This window comes from Berghia stephanieae, chromosome 8 (genome assembly GCF_034508935.2).
Source record: "Berghia stephanieae isolate SIO BIC M18660-M18661 chromosome 8, UCSD_Bste_1.3, whole genome shotgun sequence".
NCBI classification, from domain to species: Eukaryota; Metazoa; Mollusca; class Gastropoda; order Nudibranchia; family Aeolidiidae; genus Berghia; species Berghia stephanieae.
In genome coordinates this window covers 54400156-54425589 of record NC_088367.1, presented here as the reverse complement: position 1 = coordinate 54425589, position 25434 = coordinate 54400156, and the positions used below count along the sequence as shown (strand labels likewise).

The window sequence follows — 25434 nt, the reverse complement described above, 5'->3', positions numbered from 1 at the left end:
CTCCTTCGCCTTCTTCTTTGGTTCGTGGAAAAATCAAGTGAGGGGTAGGGGAGTAGAGGAGGGCTGGGGTGGGGGTGGGGGGGGTCAGTCCAGTTTACATCCATATTTGAAGAACGGAACGAAAACTACATTACAATTGCACCTTATTTATTAGAAAAGAAAGAAATCTTTTAAATTCTGTAATGTTTTTGGCATATACAGCTTTAAGCAGCAGGTTTAATTGATGATTTATCTGTTGATTTAGCGAGGGAATGAAGACGATCATCGAATAGACAATTAACTCACTCAATCCTAGAGATTTTTGCTTCTTTCCAAAATTGGAGAAAAAAGTGTATCAAACATGAGCATGTGTATAGATATTCTTATTCAACTAGAAACTAAAAACATTAGCTTTGATACTACACCTATAATTTGTCTCATAAAAATGTAATAAATAGACATGGGGTAAAAGTAACCGAGGTAAACTACGGATATAGTCGTTTTTAGGGTTGAGTGAGTTAATGTCTATATTCTTTTGAGTTACTGGTCTAACTGAGCCTCTCATTAAAAAAATCCACCACAATTCGTCCCTGGAGAAAGAAATTAGTCATTTTTAAACCAACGTCTAAATGAGAATAATTTTTTTCTTTGCCTTTGTTAAAGGGAAATAATCAATAAAAACCATTTGCTCTTTAACAAAGACGAAGAGAGGGATGAAATGATATTGACTAGCTTCTCAATTTAATTTTCATTTAATCTATTTATTTTATAAAAAATGTCTACTTTTTTATGATTGGCATTTTAAATATCATTACCTATATGCGGTGGGTAGCATACATCTAAAGGTTGGGGGAATATTGAACCCTGTAGAAAGACACTTTCTTAAATCTACAACTTTTCATTTAACACAACAACATCGATTTCCTTTACATGTTAAAGTCTATGTTTTAGAATGGTACCATTTCGGCCCCGTTTGGGCCCTGCCTTAAGTTAAAATCATATCAAATCAACAACGTTGATTACAAATTAACCATATGTCACCGCACATACGAACGAACTCTCTCTCTCTCTCTCTCTCTCTCTCTCTCTCTCTCTCTCTCTCTCTCTCTCTCTCTTTCTCTCTTTCTCTCTCACACACACAAACACACGCACACATACATACACATTACCCTTCTGTATGTGTACTATATTATAATATATGTAGTTTCTTTTTTGTAGTTGTACTACTAGTTTGTTGGTGAATGAGTGGATCTAAATGTTTGTGTAGTTGTTTCTGTGTTTCTGGGGCATCACATTATGGCATCCGGTTTGAGAGCACTTTAAAAAAATATAAAGGAAGCTTTGTCAGACCCCCAAACCTCACCCTTCACATCCCGTAGTTCCCGATGCCTTCGATCAGCCATATTATAATCTGTCCTGCTAGTGTGGTCACGCGTCTTCAGTAAGTATGGCTTTCCAGGCTGCAATGTAAGGCAAGTAAATAAATATTATGGACAGTTTAGTAAGGAACCATGGGAAGGTTTCACCAAGCTTCTCATTACGACAAAGCCTTAACCTTGAGGACGAAGACTTTGGCGAAAAAACAATTCGTTTCGAATACTAAAGTGTCTTTTATTTTTATTTTTTTTGGGGTTTTTATCGACCTGTAATGTTTTTGGATGAATTTCCAGCTTGGTTTTTGTTAGACAAGGTGTTGATTTTATCAATTTATCCTCATCTTTTATTTCATATTTGTTTGTCTCTCAATTTATTATAAAATTGATAACTCATTGTCATTGAGTATTATTGGGGAGAATGGTACTAGCAATAGTTATTTATAATCTGGAGATTGTAAAAAAAAGTACCACTTCGTTTTCTAAATTATTCGATTTATCTAATGCTTTCACGATTGACAATCTATAGGAACAATAAGAGTTACTAGTGGCTAATGATACTGTCTACGTGTAGAAGGTAAATAATCAATCTTTGCGGCAATAAAACTGGATCAAGAAAGATAAATGTGTAACGCGTATTTTTTTTTAAAATCATTGAATGGATGTAAATTTAAGACGAACAAGAAGCAAATGAAGAGGTGACAGGTTTTTTTTCAGTTTTGGTTTTGATGAGATACATGTGATATCCTCTCTGGCAAAAGGATTTAATCGAAAATAATTGGGTGACTAGGTCTTTAGGGTGTGGCGGAAATTACTTTATTTCAGACTAGCATCCACTATATGGGGCATTAAACAATGTTACTGTCTGTTCGATATCTCATGAATCAGGATTCCTTCTCATGGCATAGACCCTAAGGCGCTAAACGACTTTGGGGTGGTAGAGCGTTGAGGCCACAAAAGACACACCTGCAAGGCACAACCGCATGATCCAGTATAAGAGGGAAGCACTCTATTGCCATTGAATTTATCGGTACCCCTAATACTAATAACATATAGAGAGAACGATTTACAAGAAAAAAAATCATCTTCCATAAAGGAATATATCATTTTTCTATACCCTCTCGGTTAAGGATCCCAGAGAATGCCATGGCAAATCCATAAAGCAGCATGGAAGTGAAAACAGGCGTGGCGAAAGTAAAAACATGATGTCTTAGGATTAATAGAGTTTCTTAAGAGGTTGATATATTATCCTATGCTGCTGATTGGAACGTTGTGCTTATCATTCATGATTTTATGTTGAATTTTGAGAAGAAAATATTGAGTCTACAGAAAGTTAAGATGATTTTTTAACAGCAGGCCCAGTTTTCTATATCGTATGACATCATTTATTCTATCTGCATTATTTTGCGAGATATTTAATATGTTATGCAGTTTGCACGTATTGAAAGCTATTTTTTTATAAATGCGCAAAATTGCGTGTTTCCTAATTTTCACTTCTTTATTTTGCAAAGACCATTTGAAGAAAATGTCTAATTGGACCTCTACCCTGGAGTACTCTCTACCCGTGAAGTGAATTATATGCCTTTTTGTATAATCATTCTGCTCATTTAGTATATGCTATTTGGTCATGCTCTGGAGGCCACAACATTTAATTTCGCCAGTATTCTGGGGGGGGGGGGGGGTTTCAACCGACTGTATATTTAGGAGAAATTTTTTTCTGGTTTAAATCCTGTTATCTTGTATTTATCTAGTCACTCTGCTTTAAAAATGTATTTCACAAGTATGATAAATCTTTGAGGATTTTAGTTATATGACGTCAAAGATATTCTCAAAAATACGCTATTTCCTAGTCTATTCAATTTTTTGCTCATCAAAATCGATGAGTTTTTCAAGAGAGTCATTTAGTATTCGGTCACGTGATGTTTTAATTGTCACTTTTTAAGTCAAAATTGCCCATGAGGGATTCTGACCATCCGCCATCTTGCGTTGTTTCTTCAGATTTTATTAATATTTTTTCACAAGTGCACATTTTCTATTTTTGAATGCATGTGTTTCCATTGCTTACCTCTATAAACGGCATGTGTGATGGTTAAGAAGAGTAAAACAGATGCGATCGATAGTCCAAATGTGACAAAATAGTATCCAAGATTCTTTACTCGAGGCAGCCTTTTACGGCGTGGAAACTTGTCTGAAATAGCTTACAGAAATAAAAAAAAGAGAGAACGACACATCGAAAGCAAATTATTGTGATTTAATTTAAAAGAATCTTGGTACATTTAAAGATTACTAGTACCTACAATATCATGCTTCCATGAGGCAAACCAACTTCTCAGCACACATCTACTTTGGATTATTTTTAATTTAAAATTTGGAACAAGATTTTGTTTAGAAAACAAAGAGTTTCAGAGCCGAAGACAAATCAGGTTCTTATGAAGACAATATTGCATGCATTTGCTTTACATGCAACTGGTTGTTACGAGCTGCAGAAGGATAAAAATTATCTTTATCCCATAGAACTGCGGAGACTAGCCTTATATGTAATCCCGTTGAGAGGTTATGTTATCCTCCTAATTTTGACGTTTTTTAAACTTCATTTTTCGCCTTTCCCTGCTCTGTAGGGTGTTAATTTTGCCGTCAAAAGTATCGAAAGTTACGTCAGCATTGACGATATTTAGAACCAATTTAAGCACTAACGATACGTCCTCAATGACGATATTTGATTCTGAATAGCATTATCACGCGGTGACAGCAAGTCAAGTTGCTTTTTTGTTTATTTGTTTGTTTCGGGGTTTTGTTTTGTTCTGTTAGATTTTTTTTTTTATTTCAAAAAAATTTCAGAAGTGTACAAAGGGAGTCGTCCAGCATATAGCAACAATGTTGACTTGAAGTGAGTTTTTTTAAATATATAATGGAAGAATATATTTAAAAAAAAAAAAATATAATGGAAGAATCTGGGTACAGCTGGGGCGACCATCCCCAACCCAGCGCGTCCACAGGTGGCGGATCGTGGAACGGCCTACAGATCCTGATCTATAGGTTAGCTGTAAAGCCGCGGACCAACTGGCGATAGTCGTGGAGAGTGAGGTTGGGTAGTATGGCAGCACAGCTACACATACAAAATGCCTCATATACTCTATGAAGGGACTATCAAGGTGAATGGGAGGCGCCTTAAAACCTGCCAAATGCTCCCACTGCCTTGTGGGTTATGACCGGGAGGTCAAAAGGCTATGGAGTAAACCAGATAAAAATCCGTCAGAAGGCAACGGGAAACCACTGACGTATCATCCCAAGATCGTCATGATGTCCGTCCAAGCGAATCTAGTCAACGACGTCAATGGATGTTTTTCGAGCAACTCGATTACAGCCTCGTCCGGTAGAGATAGTCATGCAGGTGAACAGGTGACTCTCGACCGTCATCCAGCTACTGTGCACCACCAAACATTACGAACAGCAACATGGAATGTAAGAAGTCTGTACCAGAAAGGAAAATTAGCAAATGTAGTTATGGAAATGAAGAGATTGAATATCAATGTTTTAGGATTATCAGAAGTTAGATGGAAAGGAGCAGGAGAACTTAATTATGATGACTGTAAAATTATATACTCAGGAGGAGGAGAACACCAAAGGGGAGTTGGAATTATACTAGATAATAAAACGGCGCGAGCAGTCAAAGGATTCTGGCCCATATCAGACAGAGTAATGGCAATCAAACTACAAGCAAAACCTTTTGATTTTGATATTTTACAAATATACGCCCCAACCACCAGTCACGATGATGAAGAAGTGGAAAATTTCTATCAACAAATAGATAAAGCAATGCATCAGTTTAAGTCTTCAGACATAAAACTCATCATGGGCGATTTTAATGCCAAGGTGGGCCGAGAAAGAATAGAAGATATTGTGGGCCCACATGGTCTGGGAGACAAAAATGACAGAGGTGATCGTCTTATTCAATGGTGCCGTCAACATGATCTGACAATCACAAATACTTGGTCAACAAACCACAATAGAAGGAAGTGGACATGGAAAAGTCCTGGAGATGGAGTGAGAAACCAAATAGATTACATACTCATCAGCAAACGTTTCCGAAACTCGGTTTTGTATGCCAAATCTATGCCGGGGGCTGACTGTAACAGCGATCATATACCTGTGCTATGCCCCATACGAGTTAAATTGAAAATCTGCAAAAGAGCAAAGGCTAAACCTAAATACCAACTAGACATTCTCCGGGAGGAACAGAAGATACAAGAAAAATTTGAACTATCAGTAAGAAACAAGTTTGAAGTGCTTGGAGAACTAACAGATATAGAAGAGAAATATGAGCAGTTTAAAGACAGTGTTGCTGCATCATTAGAAGAAAATGTTCCAACCACACTTAAGTTGCAGAAGAAGAAATGGATTACTCCAGAGATATTAGAATTAATGAATGAGAGAAGAAAGGCCAAAAATCAGGAAGAAAAATACAAGACTCTGAACAGGCAGATAAAAAGAAAATGCAACGAAGCTAAAGAAGACTGGATAAATGAACAATGTCACTATATAATGTCCTGCAAAGAAAAAAATGGCAAATTCTTCCATCAGAAAATCAAAGAAGTGACAAACAAAACTAAATCAGGTGCTAAAAGTGGATGCATCAAAGACAAGCGTGGAAACACCATCATGGACAAAGACTGCATTCTAAACAGATGGTCAGAATATATTGAAGAACTTTTTTTTGATAATCGAGGAGAAATGCCTATGATAAAAGAACTGGAAGGGCCTTCTATAATGAAAGATGAAGTTAGGAACGTCATGAAAAGCATGAAAAATGGAAAAGCTGCAGGACCTGATGCCATAACAATTGAAGCCTTGACTGGCCTGGGTGAATGGGGGATTGAATTCATCACAAACCTTCTAAATCAAGTGTATGACACAGGAAAAATGCCAACTGATATGAAACGATCCATTTTTATAGCACTACCAAAAAAGCCAGGGGCAGTTGATTGTGAACAACACAGAACTATTAGCCTAATGAGCCACCTCACAAAAATTCTTTTGAAGATAATTTTACTAAGAATAAGAAATAAAATACGACCTGAAATTGGGGAGATGCAATTTGGTTTTGTTGAGGACAAGGGTACCAGAAATGGAATATTCACATTATCAATGCTGATGGAAAGATGTATTGAAGTAAATAAAGATCTGTATATGTGTTTCATCGACTATTCAAAAGCCTTTGATAAAGTACAACACGAAAAACTATTCAAAATTCTATCATCCTTGGACATTGATGGTAAAGATTTAAGAATATTACGGAATTTGTACTGGGAACAAGAAGCAGCAATGCGTGTTGACAATGAACTAAGCAGTTTTACACCTATTAGAAGAGGAGTTAGGCAGGGGTGTGTTTTGTCTCCAGATTTATTCAACCTCTATAGTGAAATGATATTAAGAGATATCGAACATAAGAAGGGGGTGTGTATTGGAGGAAAGAATGTAACAAATCTGAGGTATGCAGATGATACGGTTCTACTGGCAGAATCTGAACATGAACTACAAGAATTACTGGATGTTGTAGTCAGGAGTAGTGAAAATATGGGACTGGAACTGAATATATCTAAAACAGAATGTATGACGGTATCTAAAAATAATAACCCACCAGCCTGTGTAATAACAAGCAGAGGACAAACAATACAACAAGTTGAATGTTTCAAATATTTAGGCTTCAATGTAACATCCAATGGAAAATCAGATTGTGAAATAAAGAAAAGAATAGGTATGGCGAAGAATGCATTCAACCAGCTGCATACAATTATGAAAAACAGGAATATTAGCATGAAAACAAAAATCAAAGTCCTGGATTGCTATGTACTGTCTGTGCTGCTATATGGTTGTGAGAGCTGGACCATAAACAAGACCATGGTTAAAAGACTGGAGGCAGTGGAAATGTGGTTTTACAGAAGAATGATGAGGGTGTCATGGATGGAAAGGAAAAGAAATGAAGAAATTTTAGAAATGGCAAACAGAAAAAGATCACTGATAACAAAAATCATCAAACGCCAAATGGAATTTTTAGGACACATTATCCGCCACCCTGGTTTGGAAATACTCGCCTTGACTGGAAAGATGAATGGAAAAAGAATAAGAGGAAGACAAAGAATAACGTATTTGAAAGGGATAAGAACTTGGACAGATGAAGCTGAGAAAGGTGGCGCTGCTTTAATAGAATTGGCAAGAGATAGATCAGCTTGGCGGAAGATGACCTCCGACGTCTGCTTCAGATATGGAACTACATGAGAATGGAAGAATCTTAGTCCTTACCCATATTTACACGGAAATTACCAAGTACCTTTGCAACAAAACAAATATTTGTTTATTTTACTTTTTTTTAGGGGGGGCGATCAAGCACAAAATCTACTCACCATACTGCATGACCTCGAAAACTTGTAAGGAGAAACGATACTCCAGCGCCATTCCTATACCATTCGCTACCGTCATGACATAGTTGCCGCTCTGGTTTGGTGATAATTGATACATGATTATTTTCACTCTGTGCTGCTTTGGTCTGCCCAGTGGTTTCATGGTCAAATTATAGCTGCCCACAGTCGCTTTAGATCCATTGAGGGTAAGCTCGAAGTCCGTGGGAGTGGGATTTGCATATATGTCAAATAAGCGGACGAATCGTTGGGCAGTCTTTGATTTATATATTTTATCATTTGCATCATAACCTAAAAAAGTAGGGTTGCCTGAAGAAGTAAACCAATACACCAGTGTGAATGTATCAGAACAGTTTTAGATCTTCAACTTTTTCTATTTGTTTGTCTATTTGTAGGTACCACAATTGACGTCATTTTTGGGGCAGAAAAAAAACCTATATATTTTGCGTCACGCGTCGAGAAAAGGGCTATTTTTAAATCGGGTCATTCAACCATTCATACTTCGGCCATTAAAAAACGTACAGAGCTAAATTTGGTATCGTCTTAAAGAGGAAGGTTTCAGCTTTATTCCTATACCACTTCCAAAATAAAAAAATGGACATTAAAGGTTCAAAAATGCCATTTAAAAATTTTACAGCAGCTAAAAATCCCGACATATTATTGATATAAATTTTGATCCGATTCTATTTAAAAGACAAACATCTTATCTCTATTTGTACCAATTTATTTTAATGAAGGTAGTTTAATGGCCGAGGTATTGCATTTTAAACAAGCCCACCAAATCCTTGTTTTCAGCTTTGTTGAGTGTTATCGGATTTTTTTACACCTCATTGTAGTTTGTAACAGCACTTAAAAATGCTGTGAGAATGAGATCTCAAATTATTGACAAAAAGAAAAGAGTTCACGAAAACCACATGAATATTTTATTAAAGTACCTTCATAGTTTATGTTTTAGATAGTTTAAAACAAAATTAATACAATAAATGTTGTTATTTCAATTGATAACTCTGGTTGGTAAGTGGGTATGTTTTAACGATGGAACAGCCTATATAAACCCCTCATTTTTCCTGTTTTTATTAACGTGTAATCTTTTTTGAATGACTTTCTAGCCTTGGTTTTCATTGAACGACGTTTTGTTTTTATCAATTTATACAAGTAATTTCTTTCAAATCTGGTTTGTCTCTCGATATTTATTTATTGCTAAACAAACACGGGACGAATTTATACACACACTCTCCACTCATGGCGGCCATGTTGTTGCTATGACAAAATGATTGTTTGACCTCGTTAGAACTGAAGTAGATTTTTACGGTCGAAAGTGGAATGTCTTTTTTAAAATAATTGCATAGGAATACCCACTACTTGTAGTTTATAAATAGACAAAATACACACACTGATTCGTCATAATGTGTTAGAAAATTGAAAAAGCATTGCTTTTGTTTATTTTATTTGGGGAAAGTGGTACTTGTAATGGTTATAGTTATAAGATTGGAGAAATAATACTTCGAAGTGCCACTTCGTTGTCTAACAGTTTTTTTTTCTTTCTGATGCTTTCATGATAGTGATAGACTATGTAAAGGAACAATAAGAGTTACTAGTGGATAATGAAGCAGTATATCTGTAGAAGTTAAATAATAATTCTTCACGCCATAAAAACTGCATCAAAATGGACAATAGGATGACGTGTATTTATTTGTCTTTGTTTGTATTTTTTTATGTTTTTGCTTTAGATCTGGAAGAGCTGTAAATTTAAGACGAGAAAAGAAGCAAATAAAGAGATCTTTTTTCAGTTTTGGTTTTGGCGAGATTTGCGATACCTCAATTCGTACAATACTCGCCTCTCAAGCAAAGGGTCGTTAATCATAAATAATCGGGTGGCTATGTGTTTATGGTGTGTATGGCGGAAAGTACTTTATTTCAGACTAGCGTCCTATCTTAAGGATAGGAGTTCATTCAGTAACACAGAAATCAGGATACAGTCACGCGTGACAGACCTTAAGGCGCTAAAAGACTTAGGGATTTTAGGGGGTTTAGGGCGCAAAAGACACACCTGCTGGGTACACGCGCATGATTCCGTATAAGAGGAAAGCACTCGACTGCCAACGTATAGATCGATACCCTCCTAGTAACATACAAAGAGACGATTTACAGTGGAAAAATTATCCCCCATTATAGTTTTAATACATTTTACTGCACCCTTTCGGTTAAGGATCCCAGAAATGGCCAAGGCAAAACCAAGCAATATAATTACCAGACAAGTCCATAAAGTAGAATGGAAGTGAAAACAGACGTTGCGGAAGTAAAAACATGATGTCTTGAGATTATAGGGGTTCCTTAAGAGGTTGATTTATTATTTTATGCTGCTGGTTCGAACAGTATGCTTATCATTCATGATTTCATGTTGAATTTTGAGATGGAAATATTGACTTTACCAAAAAGCTAAGACGATTTTTGAATTCAGCAGGTCCGGTTTTGTATTGACGTTTGATACGTTTCTTCTATCTTCATTATTTTAAGAGATATTTAATCTTTTATACAGTTTGTTCTTGATTATAGTTATTTTACTGCCAACATGCAAAATTGCGTGTTTCCTGATAACAATCTTCTTTATTTTTCAAAGACCACTTGAAAAAAAATGGACCTCTTTCCTGGAATATTCTCTACCCGTTGACGTGAATTACATTTTGTATGGTCATTATGTTTATTTAGTATATGGAATATGCTATTTCGTCATGCTGGAGGCCAAAACATTTACTTTCGCGAGTGTTTTGGGGAATTTTCAACATACTGTAGATTTATGAAAAAATGTGTGTCTGGTTCAATTCTTGTTATATTTCATTTACATGGTCTCTCTGCTCCAAAAATGTGTATCACAAGTATGATGAATCTTTTTAGTGGTTAGTTACGTGACGTCAAAGTTGGAACATGTTCTTACATCAATTGGCAAGCAAAAAAATTCTAAGTTCTTGAAAAATGAATTTGCACTCAATTTCTTATTCATGTATGGATTTTCAAAATTTAAAAAGTGTTTTCCATGACTATCAGAATGCTTTATGAATATAGTAAGAAAAGTCAATTCTAAAGATTTTAAAATTGACTCTTGTGGTACCTACTTAAATATACGAGAGTTAATTTTCTTAAAATGCTCTAACCTAAGTTATCGTACCTACACGCACCCACTAATACTCATATATATATATATATATATATATATATATATATATATATATATATATATATATAGTATATATATATATATATACATATATATCATTGTTATTATTATTATATATTATTATTATTATTATTATTATTATTATTATTATTATTATTATTATTATTATTTATTATTATTATTATTATTATTATTATTATTGTTATTATCATATATTAATTATTATTATTATTATTATTATTATTATTATTATTATTATTATTATTATTATTATTATTATTATTATTATTATATTATTATTATTATTATTATTTATTATTATTATTATTATTATTATTATTATTATTATTATTATTATTATTTATTATATTATTATTATTATTATTATTATTATTATTATTATTATTATTATTATTATTATATTATTATTATTATTATTATTATTATTATTATTATTATTATTATTATTATTATCATTATTAATCATTATTATCATTATTATTATTATTATTATTATTATTATTATTATTATTATTATTATTATTATTATATAATGGCAATGCCTCACAGGCGTCATATCTTGCCCAACATCATATTGGCTTCGACCCCTTGGAAAGAACGTTGAGCTGATTTACTGCGTAGTATACTATATCAAATCTCAACTTTTTTTTTAAATCATATGTTAGAACTTACAAAAACTTACTTATAAAATTGATCTTGATAGTTGACTTCTCTGTTAGTCCATTTGTTAGAGAGGACTGACATTCGCACCTCTCTCCATGACTGGATACATCTATGAAGACAGACATTGATATCGCTTTTCTCACACTTGATACACGTTTCATGGTCCATGTGCAAGAGAGTTTTACCCCAGTTACATTGGCTGTATAGCCACTTGCAAAACATAAGAATAGAGCTTTCTGTGCCATAGTCAATGAGACCGTCGTGTTTTCCAATACTGCATCGGCTCCGTTGACAATCATGGCAGGGCGGGAGCTACAAGGTACTGGGGAATAAATTTTAATGGTAAGGATATGACTATGTTCCTTGGAACGTAGGCACTATATAGTATAGTAGGTACTACAATAGGCGTCAAGATAGGGACAATTTTTAAACCGGACTATTCAAGCATTGATACCTCAGCCATTAAAAAAGTACAGAGTTTAAAGAGTAAGGTTTCAGCTTTATTCCTATACCACTTCAACAATAAAATATGGGCATTAAAGGTAGAAGAACGCCGTTTTAAAACTTTACAGCAGCGATAAAACCAGAATTATTATTGACACAAAATTTGAACTGAGTCAGTCTAAAAGACAAACATCTTATCTCTATTTGTTTTAATGAGGGTTGTTTGATGGGCCATGGTGTCGTCTTTTTTAAAAAGCCCACAAAATCCTTGTTTCCATCTTTGAGTGTGATCGGATTTTCTAAACTTCATTGTAGATTTCTAACGGCACACAAATTGCCATTAGAACAGATACCACAATAGACGTCATTTTTGTGGCAGAAAAATAAAACAATATATTTTGCGTCACGCTTCCAGAAAAGGACTATTTTTAAACCGGGTCATTCAACCATTAATACCTCGGCCATCAAAAAACGCACTGAGATCAATTTGTTATCGTATTAAAGAGGAAGGTTTTAGCTTTTATATTATACCCTTCAACAATTTAAAAAATGGGCATTAAAGGTAGAAAAATGCCGTGCTAGTCATTTACAGCAGCGACAAATCCCGACATATTATTGATTTAAATTTGAAGCAAGTCTGTCTAAAAGACAAACATCTTATCTCTATTTATCTCTATTTCTATCGAATTGTTTTAATAAGGGTTGTTTAATGGCCGAGATATCGCAATTTTAATAAGCCCACCAAATCCTTTTCTTCAGCTTTGAGTGTTATCGGTTTTACACCTCATTATAGTTTGTAACAGCTTACCGATTGCCGTGATAATGAGATCTCAAATTATTGACAAATAGAGTCCACGAAAACCACATGAATATTTTATTACAGTACCTTCCTATTTTGTGTTTTAGATAGCTTAAATAAGTACCACTAGAGACAATTACTAAAGAGTTAAGATTGATTTATCTTACTATATTTATAAAGCATTCTGATAGTCATGGAAAACCATTTTTAAATTTTAATAATCTATACTAATTTTTTTTAAATGAGAGCAAATTGATTTATCAAGAACTTAGAATTTTTTTTGCTTTCGTATTGATGTAAGAAAATGATCCAGCATTGACGTGATGTATCTAAACATCAAAAATATTTATCATACTTGTGAAACAAATTTTTAAAGCACAGCGACTAGATAAATGAAATATGACAAGATTTGAACCAGACACATTTTTTAAAACTAAATCTCCAGTCAGTTGAAATTCCCCCAAAGTATTCTCGAAAGTAAATGTTTTGGCCTCCAGCATGACGGAATAGCCTTGGCTTTTATTAAACGACGCGATGTTTTTATCAATTTATCCATGTAACTTTTTTCATATCTGGTTTGTCTCTCGATGTTTATTCATTGCTAAATAAAACGCAAGTAACGAATTTATACACACACTTTACACTTGCGGCGGCCATGTTGGTGCTATGACAAAATGATTGATTGGCCCAGTTAAAACTAGAGTAGATTTTTATGATCGAAGGTTTTCAAAACAAGTATATAGGAATAGCCACTACTTGTAGGTTATAAATAATCAAAAGACACATAATGATTCGTCCCAATATGTTTGAAAATTGAAAAAGCATTGCCGTTGTGTATAATATTTTGGAAAAAATGGTACTTGCAACATTTATAGTTTGGAGATTGGAGAAATAAAAGACTTCGAAATGCCCCTTTGTTTTCTAAATCTTTCAATTTCTAATCATTTCATGTTTATTTTATTTGAGAAATGTGGTACTTGCAATAGTTAAAAGATTGGAGAAATAAGACTTCGAAGTGCCACTTTGTTTTCTAAAAATTCTCATTGACCGCTGTTTATTAAAAACCGATCTATAAGAATGATTAATTGCTCCCAAGATTGTCCTTCAATGCAGATACAATGAATTTTATTGCTCACCAGCAGCTTCACAAAGAAAGTTCCTTCTGTAAAGGCAGTTCTCTGTAACCCAAAGATCTCTGGTTGTATCCCACATAGTTACACCGCATGTATTTGCTTTTGGGCGGCCATTGCTCCTCAACTTTTGATAGTCACCGTCTTCCTGAGAAATAGTTTGAAATGCAAAAAAATTACTTAAGACGGGTTCGGCTGCTGTAATGATATACGAAAAAGCAAGAAATATATCACGTATTGATAACATAAAAATGAGCACTAGTGTCGGAAAGAAATCGGTATTAAGCTAAAAAAAAAAATTCTGTTGTATTTTGACAAAGTTCTGAAAGTTCAAAAATGCTGCCCCCATAGATGTCCGTGAGTGACAGAAAGGTGTCATTGCACTTCTTGTTTTCGTAGAAGAAACCTCGAGTAACATTTTAAACCCTATTGGAATGTCGACGCAATCTTCCCCAAAGACCAAAATCCTCAAATCTGAGAAATCAACTGGAAAAATTATGCCAATAGTGTTTTGGACGTTAGATGTGTAATCCTTGTTGATTTCCTACTACAGGGAGCTACTGTCAACTGAAAGGTACAGATTGGCATTGAAGCAACTGAAAGCAAGAATTCATCGAGTTAGACAGGCTTGGAAATAGAACAAGTATTGGTTCTTAAAGAAAATGCCCTTCCACGCACAAGTGCCAAGAAAAGGGAGGTAATCATATCATTTTGGTGGACAACGCTGTCTTCTCTCCTTATTGAATTACCAAACTTGACACTTCGAACTTCCCTCCTTTTGGCCCTAACCCTAACCCTAACCCTAACCCTAACCCTAGCCCACTATCAGGGTAATTGCTTTGAAGACAAGGGCAATAGTGAAAATTGGCTCAAAGTTCAGTCAACTCAGCTTGACGAGGACGGGAATATAAGACCTTACAAAAGGTGGACTATGGCTATTGAGAGAGGCGGAGTAGTACCATTCTATTCGGTTTATACCAAGCTTTAATTTGAGGTATAATGCATGGTATTGATTCTTCAATTTGTTATACAGTAATAAGCAGAGTCCCATTACTTTTTAACTAGCCCTCGTATGTATATCTTGCTTCAGGCATTTTTATTTCAAACTCAAAATTATGCAAAATTATGGGACAAAAATGACAAATTTTGCCAAAAATTATGCTGACTTGGAAATAGGCACAACGTTGGGAAAACAAATTACAATAAAAATCTTCATCACCGCGGGGAACGCAAATTTCGCAAAAATAGAATTAAAGAATCAAAGAATTTGTCGAAAATTTGCAAAACGTGCAATGCAATTCAGAAAATTTTCCCTAATTTTGCGGCGCAAGCTGTGCAAAAAACCGCGGGGCTATTTTTATGAGATGGTCTTTAAATCTAGCCTGTCCGCTATGTTGCGGAAATCAAGTAAAATTAGAATGAGGTGTAAAAAGAAATCCGACCACAATCAAAGTGAAAACAAGGGATTAATGAGCTTTTTCAACTCTTGATGGGTTATTGAGATATCTTCTATTGTTTCATGTCCGATATGCGGTTTTGATGGGACCTATTTCGGTGTTGTCTTTTGAAAAATAGTGACGAAAACTGTTCATTTAAGATGCTAGCTTTCATTAAGTTGTCATTATGCATGATTTCGTTTTTATTGAGAGGAGCATTTCCTGATGATTCGTTGCGTTTGTTTTTGATGAATCCCCAGAACTTGTTAGGGTGTTGCTGTTGACTTGTTGTAAAGCTTTCTGGATACTTAATAAGGGATATTCCGCTGTCATATAATTGCCCAAGTTAAAGTAAAACGTTTGAAATCCTATTAGCAAATTAGGTTGAAATCGTGAAAATACTCTTTTACATACTATGTGTTCCCTTCGTACTCATGTGTTCAGTTTGGGATACCTTTTGAACCGCTTTAAGCACTTAAAGTTGATATTACTCTACATATTACTCTGTTTTCTAAATTTTTTTTGTTTCTTACTTAATGAATCACGTACCAATGTAGATCCATCCACCAAATGATATTTTAAATCTTTTACATACAATCCCATCCAATATTTGTAACCTCTGCGTTTCGACATTTTATCTGTTGGGAATATAGATTTCAATATTTGGGATGAAATAAGTAAATATTTAAATATGCAAACCGTTACTAAAATAGTAGGTAACACAATAGACGTCATATATGTGGCAGAAAAGAAACCTATAAATTTGGCGCACTCGTCAAAAATGACTACAGTACAACACGGAAATCCTATGCATGCTGAGAACGGACCGGTTTGTTCGAGATTTCCCTGTTGGGTATTATATAAATCAGAATGTAAGGGATGGGGGGGGGGGGCAAACGTGAGTTGTTTCAGTGAGGTCTAGTGGCATCCCTGGTGAGATCCTATTATAATGTAGGGTTATGTGCGTCTTTCAATAACACGTGGAATAATGTTCCGCTTTTTTATAATAGGAAGAAAAATCCAGCACGTCCCAATGTTGATTGTACACTAGCATGCGACATCTTTGACCTATGAATCCAATACCTAATCTCTATTACTCAACATTACCAAGTTAGCGATTGAACTCGTCAAGTTGTACAAACGATCAATTTTTCTTTCGCGTTCTCTCGTCACAACAATTCAGAACGAAGATGGAGAGCCTGCCTTTCACGTTAGAAGATGAAAACGGTTAGGAATAACTGTACTTTAATAATATAACATAACATATGGTATGGGGCAAAAGGATAAAATCCCTTGAAAGCCTTTAATATTAATAGTAATGCCATAAAGCTATTGATTAAAAATTACAATAATGATACACGTGGTAAAGATAGTATTTCAACTTAAATGTACTCATGTGGTGTACAAACATATATCTTTAACCGTGACATGCAAAGACACACACACACACACACACATACATACACACGCATATAGAAGATAACCATAATAATATAATAAAGCAGAATATATATATACATACAAGATTGAAAGCCATCTCAACAGCAGTGCAAACAAGTATCATTCGTCATATATAAATCTCCCATCATATAATTCCCTGTCTACTAACACCTTAAAATAATCCATAGATTTTGCATTCTTTGATTCAAATTTCAAACTCTTCCATATCTGGACAATACGAATACCGAATATTTATCATTTTGCGACAAAAATAAAATATGTTGTAGAAGTTGCGATTTGATCATTTTACATTCGCGGGTGTAAATATTTGACATTGCACTTTGTTTGGTAAAAATCGGACAAACATTACGACTTTGGTGATAAAAAAATGACTTTGATGACACTTATTGTAACTTTAAAAATTATTATGAATAATTTATCTTATTTGTGGGCCGATTTTGTTATTTGTGGTATCAATTTTATTGTAATAGAGAGATAGGATCTTCCGAGTTATTTTGTCTGATGCGAAATTATTACTTTGTATAATTTAGTATCAAGAAAAATGGTTAGTAAATAAAAATGTCAACTACTTTGATCTACCGCCCCAATCTATTCGTGTAGAATTGTGAGTCGAGCACCCCAAGACTTCGACCAAATCCAGGCTCTCTAACTCACCTCCCATGTATTACGCTATTGTTACGCAAAAAAGTAACACCTTTTTGAGTAGGACTTATAGCTAAAATCTAAAAGTAAAAAATGCAATTGTGAGTAATCAGCTTAAAAAATGAGGAACATTGGTCTTTATTTCAAAAACATCGGTTAAGAACCAACTGTTTTACGAATATAGTTTGTTTTTTTTTAATTACATTTGTATATTTTATTTTTTAAGCATCTTTTTTATATATCGGCCGATTTTCTTGATTTTTATATAATTTTTCACATCTCAATGAGACGAACAATCTAATGTACTCGTTTGATTCAAAAGAGTTTAAAACACAAATTTCGTCTTTAGATTGCGAGTCCAACCTTACTAATTAATTCATGAGCGTTGAAACAGTGACGCAACCAATACATACAAAACCTCGTGGCCCAGGCCACAGGGCTTTTGGTGTTTCATAACCACTCGTCGCTTTCGGTCAACCGTGTCCTTTGAAGGTGCACCGCCTTTATGAAAGCTCTCAATGATAAGCAGCATCGGTACAACCGAGATCTCGTTCATGGCGTTGAGAGGTGATGTACATCCGGGTAACATTTTTCTCGTATCTCGTCGATCGGAACGATTTCGTTAAGAGTCCATTCGTCTCTCTCACTGTACCCATAAAGATGGCTACGCTCTCACACCCCCTTCTTAACCACCCCTAATCACTTCTTTGATTTTAATACAATAACAGTGACAGCCTCGTGTCATCATTGCCTCGTTCGCCTGGCACTGGTATACATTAAAGTGAAGTGTAGTGTACACCAGACACTAGTCAAATTTACTTCATACCCCCCCTCCTTATACACACGTGCGCACACACACACATACACACACACACACATACTCCATACACACACGCTTAACGCATTAACTAATACATCAAGGCCACAAAGGGAGCGATGGCAGTTTTGTTTCCGTACATGTACATTACATACATCAACAACCTCGAAACTTAGGATCAATTTTGTTCGAGTTTTCCGTGTTATCCTTCGATGAGTGTCCGAGATGCTTGTGTTGCCAATAGAGGGATTGAAACGGGGAATTTACATGTGTTCGAGTTTTCCGTGATTTCGTGATTTACGTGTTCTAGATTTTCGTGCTGCACTATATTTTTAAACCGAGTCATTCAACCATTAATAGCTTGGCCATCAAAAAAGTTACAGAGCTAAACTTGTTATCGACTTAAAGAGGAAGGACTCCGGTTTATTCCTTGGCTTGAACAATAAGAAAATCGGAATAAAGGTAGTAAAAATGCCGTTTTAAAACTTTAAATAATTAGAACCAAGCCTGTCTTAAAGACAAAATTCTCTATTTTTACCCATTTGTTTTAATGAGGATTGTTTGATCGCCGAGGTATCGCAATTTTAAAAAGTTTACAAAACCAATGTTTTCAGCTTTTGGTGTGATCAGATGGTTTACACCTCATTGTAGCTTGTAAAAGTAGGAACCACAAGAGACAATTTATGAATATTTGAAATAGCCTTACTTACTACATTCTTTAAGCATTATGATAGTCATGGAAAACACTTTTAAAATTTTGAAAATCCATAGATGAATAACAAAATGAGAGAAAATTCGTTGATCAAGAACTTTGAACCAGACACATTTTTTCGTAACTCTACAGTCTTTTGAAATTCCCCCCCAAACACTCCCGAAATAAATTTTTGGGCCTCCAGCATGACGAAATAGCATATTCCATCATAATGATCATACAAAATGCCATATAGTTCACGTCAATGGGTAGAGAGTACTATAGGGAAGTGCTCCAATTTTCCCAGACATTTTCTTCAAATAATCTTTGCAAAATAAAGAAGTGAACATCAGGATACATGCAAGTTTGCTGTAATTAAGTGTAAACTGGATAAAACATGAACTAGATATCTTGCAAAATAATGCAGATAAAAGAAAACTATTACTTGTTATAGAAAACCGGACCTGCCTAATTAAAAAGTCATCTCAACTTCTTGCTACCGTCAATATATACTTCCCAAAATTCAACATGAAATCATGAATGATAAGCACAGTGTTCGAACCAACAGCACAACATAATAAATCACCTCTTTAGAAACTCACATCATCCCAAGACATATTCTTTTACTTCCGCAACGTTTGTTTTTACTTCCATGCTGCTGTATGGACTTGTCTGGGAATTATATTATTGTTGACACTCTCTGGATCCTTAACGGAGAGAGTGCAACAGTCAAAATTAGATGATTTTTGAATGGAGCAGGTCCAGCTTCCAATAAGGTGTGATCTTTTTCTTCTGTCTGCATTATTTCGCGAGATGTTTAACTCTTTCGAATTTAAATTTGAACAAATATGTTCGATTTTCCATGCATATGAACTAGAGAGAGTTAATCTTTAATGCATTTTGCTCATATGTGAAGCAATGTTTCTGTTAATTCTCTAAAATGTGTATTTCCTGATGTTCACTTATGTTTTTTGTAAGACCATTTCGAGAAAATGTCTGAAAAAAAGGACCGCTTCCCTGTAGTATTATCTACTCGTTGACGTAAATTACATGTCATTTTGTATGATCAGTTAGTTTATGGAATTTGCTATTGTGTCATGCTCTGGAGGCCAACACTTTTACTTTCGTTTGTGTTTTGGAAGGAATTTCAACCGACTGTAGATTTAGAAAAAAACTGTATGTCTAGTGTCAATCTCAAATTTTATTTATCTAGTCACTATGCTTTGAAAATGTGTTTCACAAGTATGATAAATTGTTTTGGTGTTTAGTTACATCAATGAATTTTCACTCGTTTTCATATTTATGTATGATTTTTCAAAATTTAATAAGTGTTTTCTATGACTATCAAAATACTATATGAATATAGCATCAAAAGGTGAAAGGCAGTTTTCAAGATAACACATTTTGTACGCACCCATAAGAATCTGTATTACTGTGATATATGTGTTGGGTATTTTTCTGTGATAAGACTTATTGACATTTGTTACTTGTTTTAGCACAACAGGTCTCTGCTGACAACTCATTTACATATTCAATTTTTTTTTACAATATTTTTAATGCCTCCATTGGACGCAGCGACCCCAAATTATTTGCCCTGGCATACAAAATACACAGAGAATACAATGTTAAAAAGTTTCTGAATTCAAATTTTAGTATTCCATCCTCTTCTCTTTATTTTGATTTTAAAGGGTTTTTTGTTGATTTTTTTCATCTAGATCCTTCCGACATTACTCGATTAAAGCATTTGATCACAAATATATGACAACAATATGAGAATATATTCACTCAGCCTGAAAATGGCATGTTTTTAAATTTCAAAGTCAAACCTTAATAACTCTGCCATAAATGTGGTTTAGTGCTATAAAATTCGCCTTCGGACCTCTTTGCTCACAATCTCACACTGTGCCCAGACGTAAAATAAGGTAAAATCTTATTAAGTTAGCTTGAAAATCTTGTAAAGCGCATAGAGCAGGTTTGATCAAAAACTCGATTTTTTGGCATCTAACTCTAATTTTTGTTGTGTTTTTTTTTTTTTGTTCTTGATTTTTTAAAAATAAAATAAAATAAATTGATCACAGTATTCATTGACCTCAACTCCATGAACACACATCACATCACTCCCTGGGTAGGCAATGGGATTATCGGGTTTGAGGCTTTTTGACAAGTAACAGGTCATTTCAATTTATCAATATTTGAAGTTGACAATTCAGAATAAAACAGGACCAAAGAATATTAAGAGTTCCCAGAGCAAATGGATAACATGGAATTGGAAATGTTGAGTCTCTGGGTAAGGCATATTTACATAGAATGGAGCTTAATGGAAACATCAGTTCATCAATATCTTAAAATTTTAATTCTTCAACTTCATCTTACCGGCGATATAAGAAACCATTCCGTCATCTCGAACGATCACTAGTTGTCCACCGTACTGTTCACACCTCTTCCTGGCGTCTTTCCACTTCAAGGGTGTGAAGAAAAATTTTAAGTATATCTCATAGCTCCCAGATTTATATCTAGACCATCTACACATATTCGCTAGGGAAATAAACAAGACAAAAACTGTTTAAAACACAGGAAGTGTCCACCGTGCTGTTCACACTTCCTTCTGGCGGCTTTCCAGTTCCAGGGTGTGTGGACAAATTTGAAGTTTTTCACATAGTTCCGTGATTTATATCTAGACCAGTTTTCACATATTTCTTCTATGAACAAAAAGAAAAAAAAACTGTTTAAATCACAGGAAGTCAATGATTTGTTCTAACTGTCAAGGTATTGGATCTCTAAATCAAAATGAAAGATAAGAACACGGAATAGTTGAGTCCAAATCACTAAGAAATAGCGCCTAGTCGAATCTAATGACATATAATAGGTTGTCAAGCGAGCTAAATAATTGTTGCAGTGCCCGATAAATATTAAAACTAAGTCAATCGACATGACATTCAAAATATTTTCAAAAAAACGTTTCTTTACCTGCGGTTGAAAATGTTGTTTGAAGCCAGAAAAGGGTGAACACCAAATCTATGTTCATAACATTCATTGGACTTTGTGAGTTTTGGCTATGGACACAATCTGTGAATTTGATAAAGCAGCGTTGATGTTTTGAATAATAAGCTCTACGAAGCTATGGACTGTAAAATGTATTGAACTAAAATAACTATCACGATTCAAAGAAAAAAAAGCCCAAAACACTCCAGACGGAATGTTTGGAGATCAAACCCTTTTTTTCAGCCAACAACGAAATCAATTAAACCGTCATACGTCATGTAGAATCCCGTGAGAGGGAAAATCCTCATACGTCAGTCGGGATAAAAGATGGCGCCATCGATAACGGAGACAAAGCCAGACACACTTTACAAAGGATAGTTTTTAGTTAGGCTTACAAATAAATCGTTAAACGGGAACAATGCCATCAAAAAGAAGTAAAACCCTGTTAAATGAAAACCAAGTCAACTAAAAGATAATGCCAAAAAATAACTTACATTTTTTCGTCACCGGATAATTAATTACTTTAACTAAACCCTTCACACATAATATAATAATGTTAATATGAAAATTTGAAAATATCAAATATGTTAAATATTTTTTGCCTTTTACTTGCAAGATGTTCAAACACTTTCTAATATCAATTACATGGCCATGCATAAAGCATTTTGTTGCAAGGTCTCTCGTTTATTTATTTATCAAAGCCGTCATATTGGTGGAAGAAAAAACAATTATATTTTTGCATCTCATGTCAAGATAATGACTTTTCTAAATAGGGTTATCCAACTATTGACAATTCGGCCTTCTAAAAAGTTACAGACCTTAATTTCATCTAAAAGCGGAAGGTTTCAGCTTAATGCCCAAACCAATCCAAGAAGTGGAAAAAAAATGGCATTAAATTCTGAAAATACTGTTTTAAAATTACATCAACAAAAAAATCGACATTTTTATTGGTATAAAATTTGGTACCGCTGGAGACAATTGATAAATATTTAAAATGGAATTGGTTGTTATTGCCTCGGCCATAAAAAAAACGTACAGGGTTAATTTCGTATCGTCTTAAATAAGAAAATTTCTGGGGGGGGGGGGGTTCATATACAACTTCAACAATAAATAATGGGCATTAACCCTCTCCTTAGCAGCCATTTTCAGGATTTTCCCCAAAACTTCACACCAAACAAACACAAAATATACTTTTTATCACTCAAACACAATATCAGTAAAGTTCTTCCGATGCACAATTTCTTTAGCAAAACATGCTCTACAAAACACTGTTCATTTTCTTTAAATTGGATGATGTACAAAAGAAATTTGAATAAGAAAAATGTTGGTTGTATCGTAACGAATGTGACAATTTTCCTATTGTTGGTAAGGAAAGGGTTACGTTTTAAAATTTTACAGCACCGAAAAAAACATGACATATTATTGATATAAAATTTGAACCGAGTCTGACTAAAAGAAAAACATCTTATCTCTATCTGTACCAATGTGGTTTAATGAGGGTATTTTGATGGCTGAGGTATCGCATTTGTAAAGACCCCGCCAATATCCTTGTTTTCAGTTTTCAGTGTGTTTTTTCACCTAACTGTAGTTTGTAACAGCACACAAATTGTCATGAGAATGAAATCTCAATTTATTGACAAAAAGAATAAAGTTCACGAAAACCACATACGAACATTATTTTTAAAGCCATCATTGTTTATGTTTTAGTTAGTTTAATAGTTTAAGCTTATATTATATATATATATATATATATATATATATATATATATATATATATATATATTCTAGAACATTTTAATATACAATTTTCCCCTTTTTACTGGCCCTGATATGACCGTAAAGGGAGGGGGGCAGGGGAGCAGCATTAAAAATGTTGAAGTTTGTCCCAGTTTGCTAAAATTAGATTTTGGTGGGAATATGACCATTTGTATGCATAAACATTTGCATGAGAACTTCATCTTCAGTTTTTTTCTACTCAAAATAACGTATTTTTTGACCCATGGTATGGTTAAATCCATGCCTATTTTTAGTTTCAGTGGAAAGGAATGACTGATTTCATGAAAGAGTATCAAATATATCAATGAAAATTAAAAATTCTCCTCTCTCTCTTCAACAATTAATCACTTGTTCTTATTTATATCATGTGGTCACAATCCAATCATTGAGCGAGAAGTCTTCATGAGGAGAGTTTTTCCCTGAACTAGTTTACTTTGACTTTCAAATGCGTTTTTCTCAAAACTACAATTTTCGTCACGAAAACCCTAACTCCTCCCTCAACTGTCAATCAATCTTCTTCAACTTTCTACAAATGAGTGTTATACAAATGCGCAGGTCCCCTAGAAGCCTGATTTTTAAAAAAAATAGTTATTGTATGCGCAATCTGCAATTATGTAACTTTTTTCAAGGGGACTAATATAGTAATAACTTTGAAATTAATTTTTAAGATTCTAATTTAAAAAATTAAAAAATCGGGCTTCTGGAGCCTCTTTGTTTTCCTTTTGTCTGCCTGTGGCCAATCAGTTGATAAACAAAAAAAAGCCTTTGACTTTAAAGTGTTTGTTATTTATTTTCCAATATGGCGTCGTTTCCATAACAACGGGCGACTTTTTTTCGAAAAAAGTTGTTGCAATAGTCCTGCCCAAACATATACATTATGACTGTGCACAGAGCTTTAGGATATTTCATCAAATTAAAAAAAACATGACCCTTTAGTGTCGCTCCCCCTTGAGTTAATGTCTTGCAAGCGCCGTAAAACCCTTAAAAACAAAACAAAACAAAAACATAAACGACAACAGACTGAGCAAATTGTTTGGAAAATAAAAAGATCACACCACTTATAGAAATAAAACTTATCTTCAATAGTAGTATTTATCGGCATTGCAACTAAGTTAATTTCCATCACTGCTAAAAGATAGGTAATATAATAAAAGTTCTGTGAAACTATGGAAGTCCTGCCTTTCAGAGATAGATTTTATAGGCAAAACTTCGACGTACACAGGTTTGATAACCAAACGCAATTACTGGCTTGATTTAACATTGTTGTAACGGTCATTATTTTGCGTTATTTTGAGTGTATTTTCATTACAACACTGAGCTCATAACAATTTGACTTATCAGAACTGAATATGATTATACGTCTGCAGACCTCCATGGAAATTTGCTTTAGTGTTGACTCCAGTCTCTAATAAGTAAAGAATCGTTCTCGACTTAAATTGGTAGTGTTATTACCAGCCTACTTGTGAAACCAATGATCTCCATACAAACTACATTATAAGACATGTACCAAAACAAACGTGCTGCAATGCAATAATTTTGTCCGTTTGGAAATGAATGGGAATTTAATCCGAAGATTCAATAAATTCTTCTTCAAAGTACATTCTAAGTTTTTACTTCGGTCACTCGGCG

General features: G+C 34.2%; 1 protein-coding gene across 9 annotated transcripts; it reads right to left on the bottom strand.

Annotated features, from left to right (window-relative positions):
* LOC144977891 (uncharacterized) lies at nt 1-25434 on the bottom strand. 9 transcript variants are annotated; one of them, XR_013646427.1, is made up of 10 exons: nt 25313-25434; nt 22015-22113; nt 21421-21582; nt 15986-16074; nt 14007-14148; nt 11647-11949; nt 7754-8077; nt 3418-3549; nt 1343-1439; nt 1-569 (listed from the first exon to the last, which is right to left on the bottom strand). XR_013646427.1 is itself a non-coding variant. In XM_078923298.1 (9 exons), the coding sequence occupies exons 2-9, from the start codon at nt 22079-22081 to the stop codon at nt 1408-1410; spliced, it is 1251 nt and encodes a 416-aa protein (XP_078779424.1). In that variant the 5' UTR covers nt 22082-22113; nt 25175-25432; the 3' UTR covers nt 1-1407. The 9 variants fall into 9 exon arrangements, 2 of the variants coding, with proteins under 2 accessions (XP_078779424.1, XP_078779426.1); XR_013646426.1 differs by having other exon boundaries at nt 25175-25432; XR_013646429.1 differs by having other exon boundaries at nt 3418-3540; nt 25175-25432.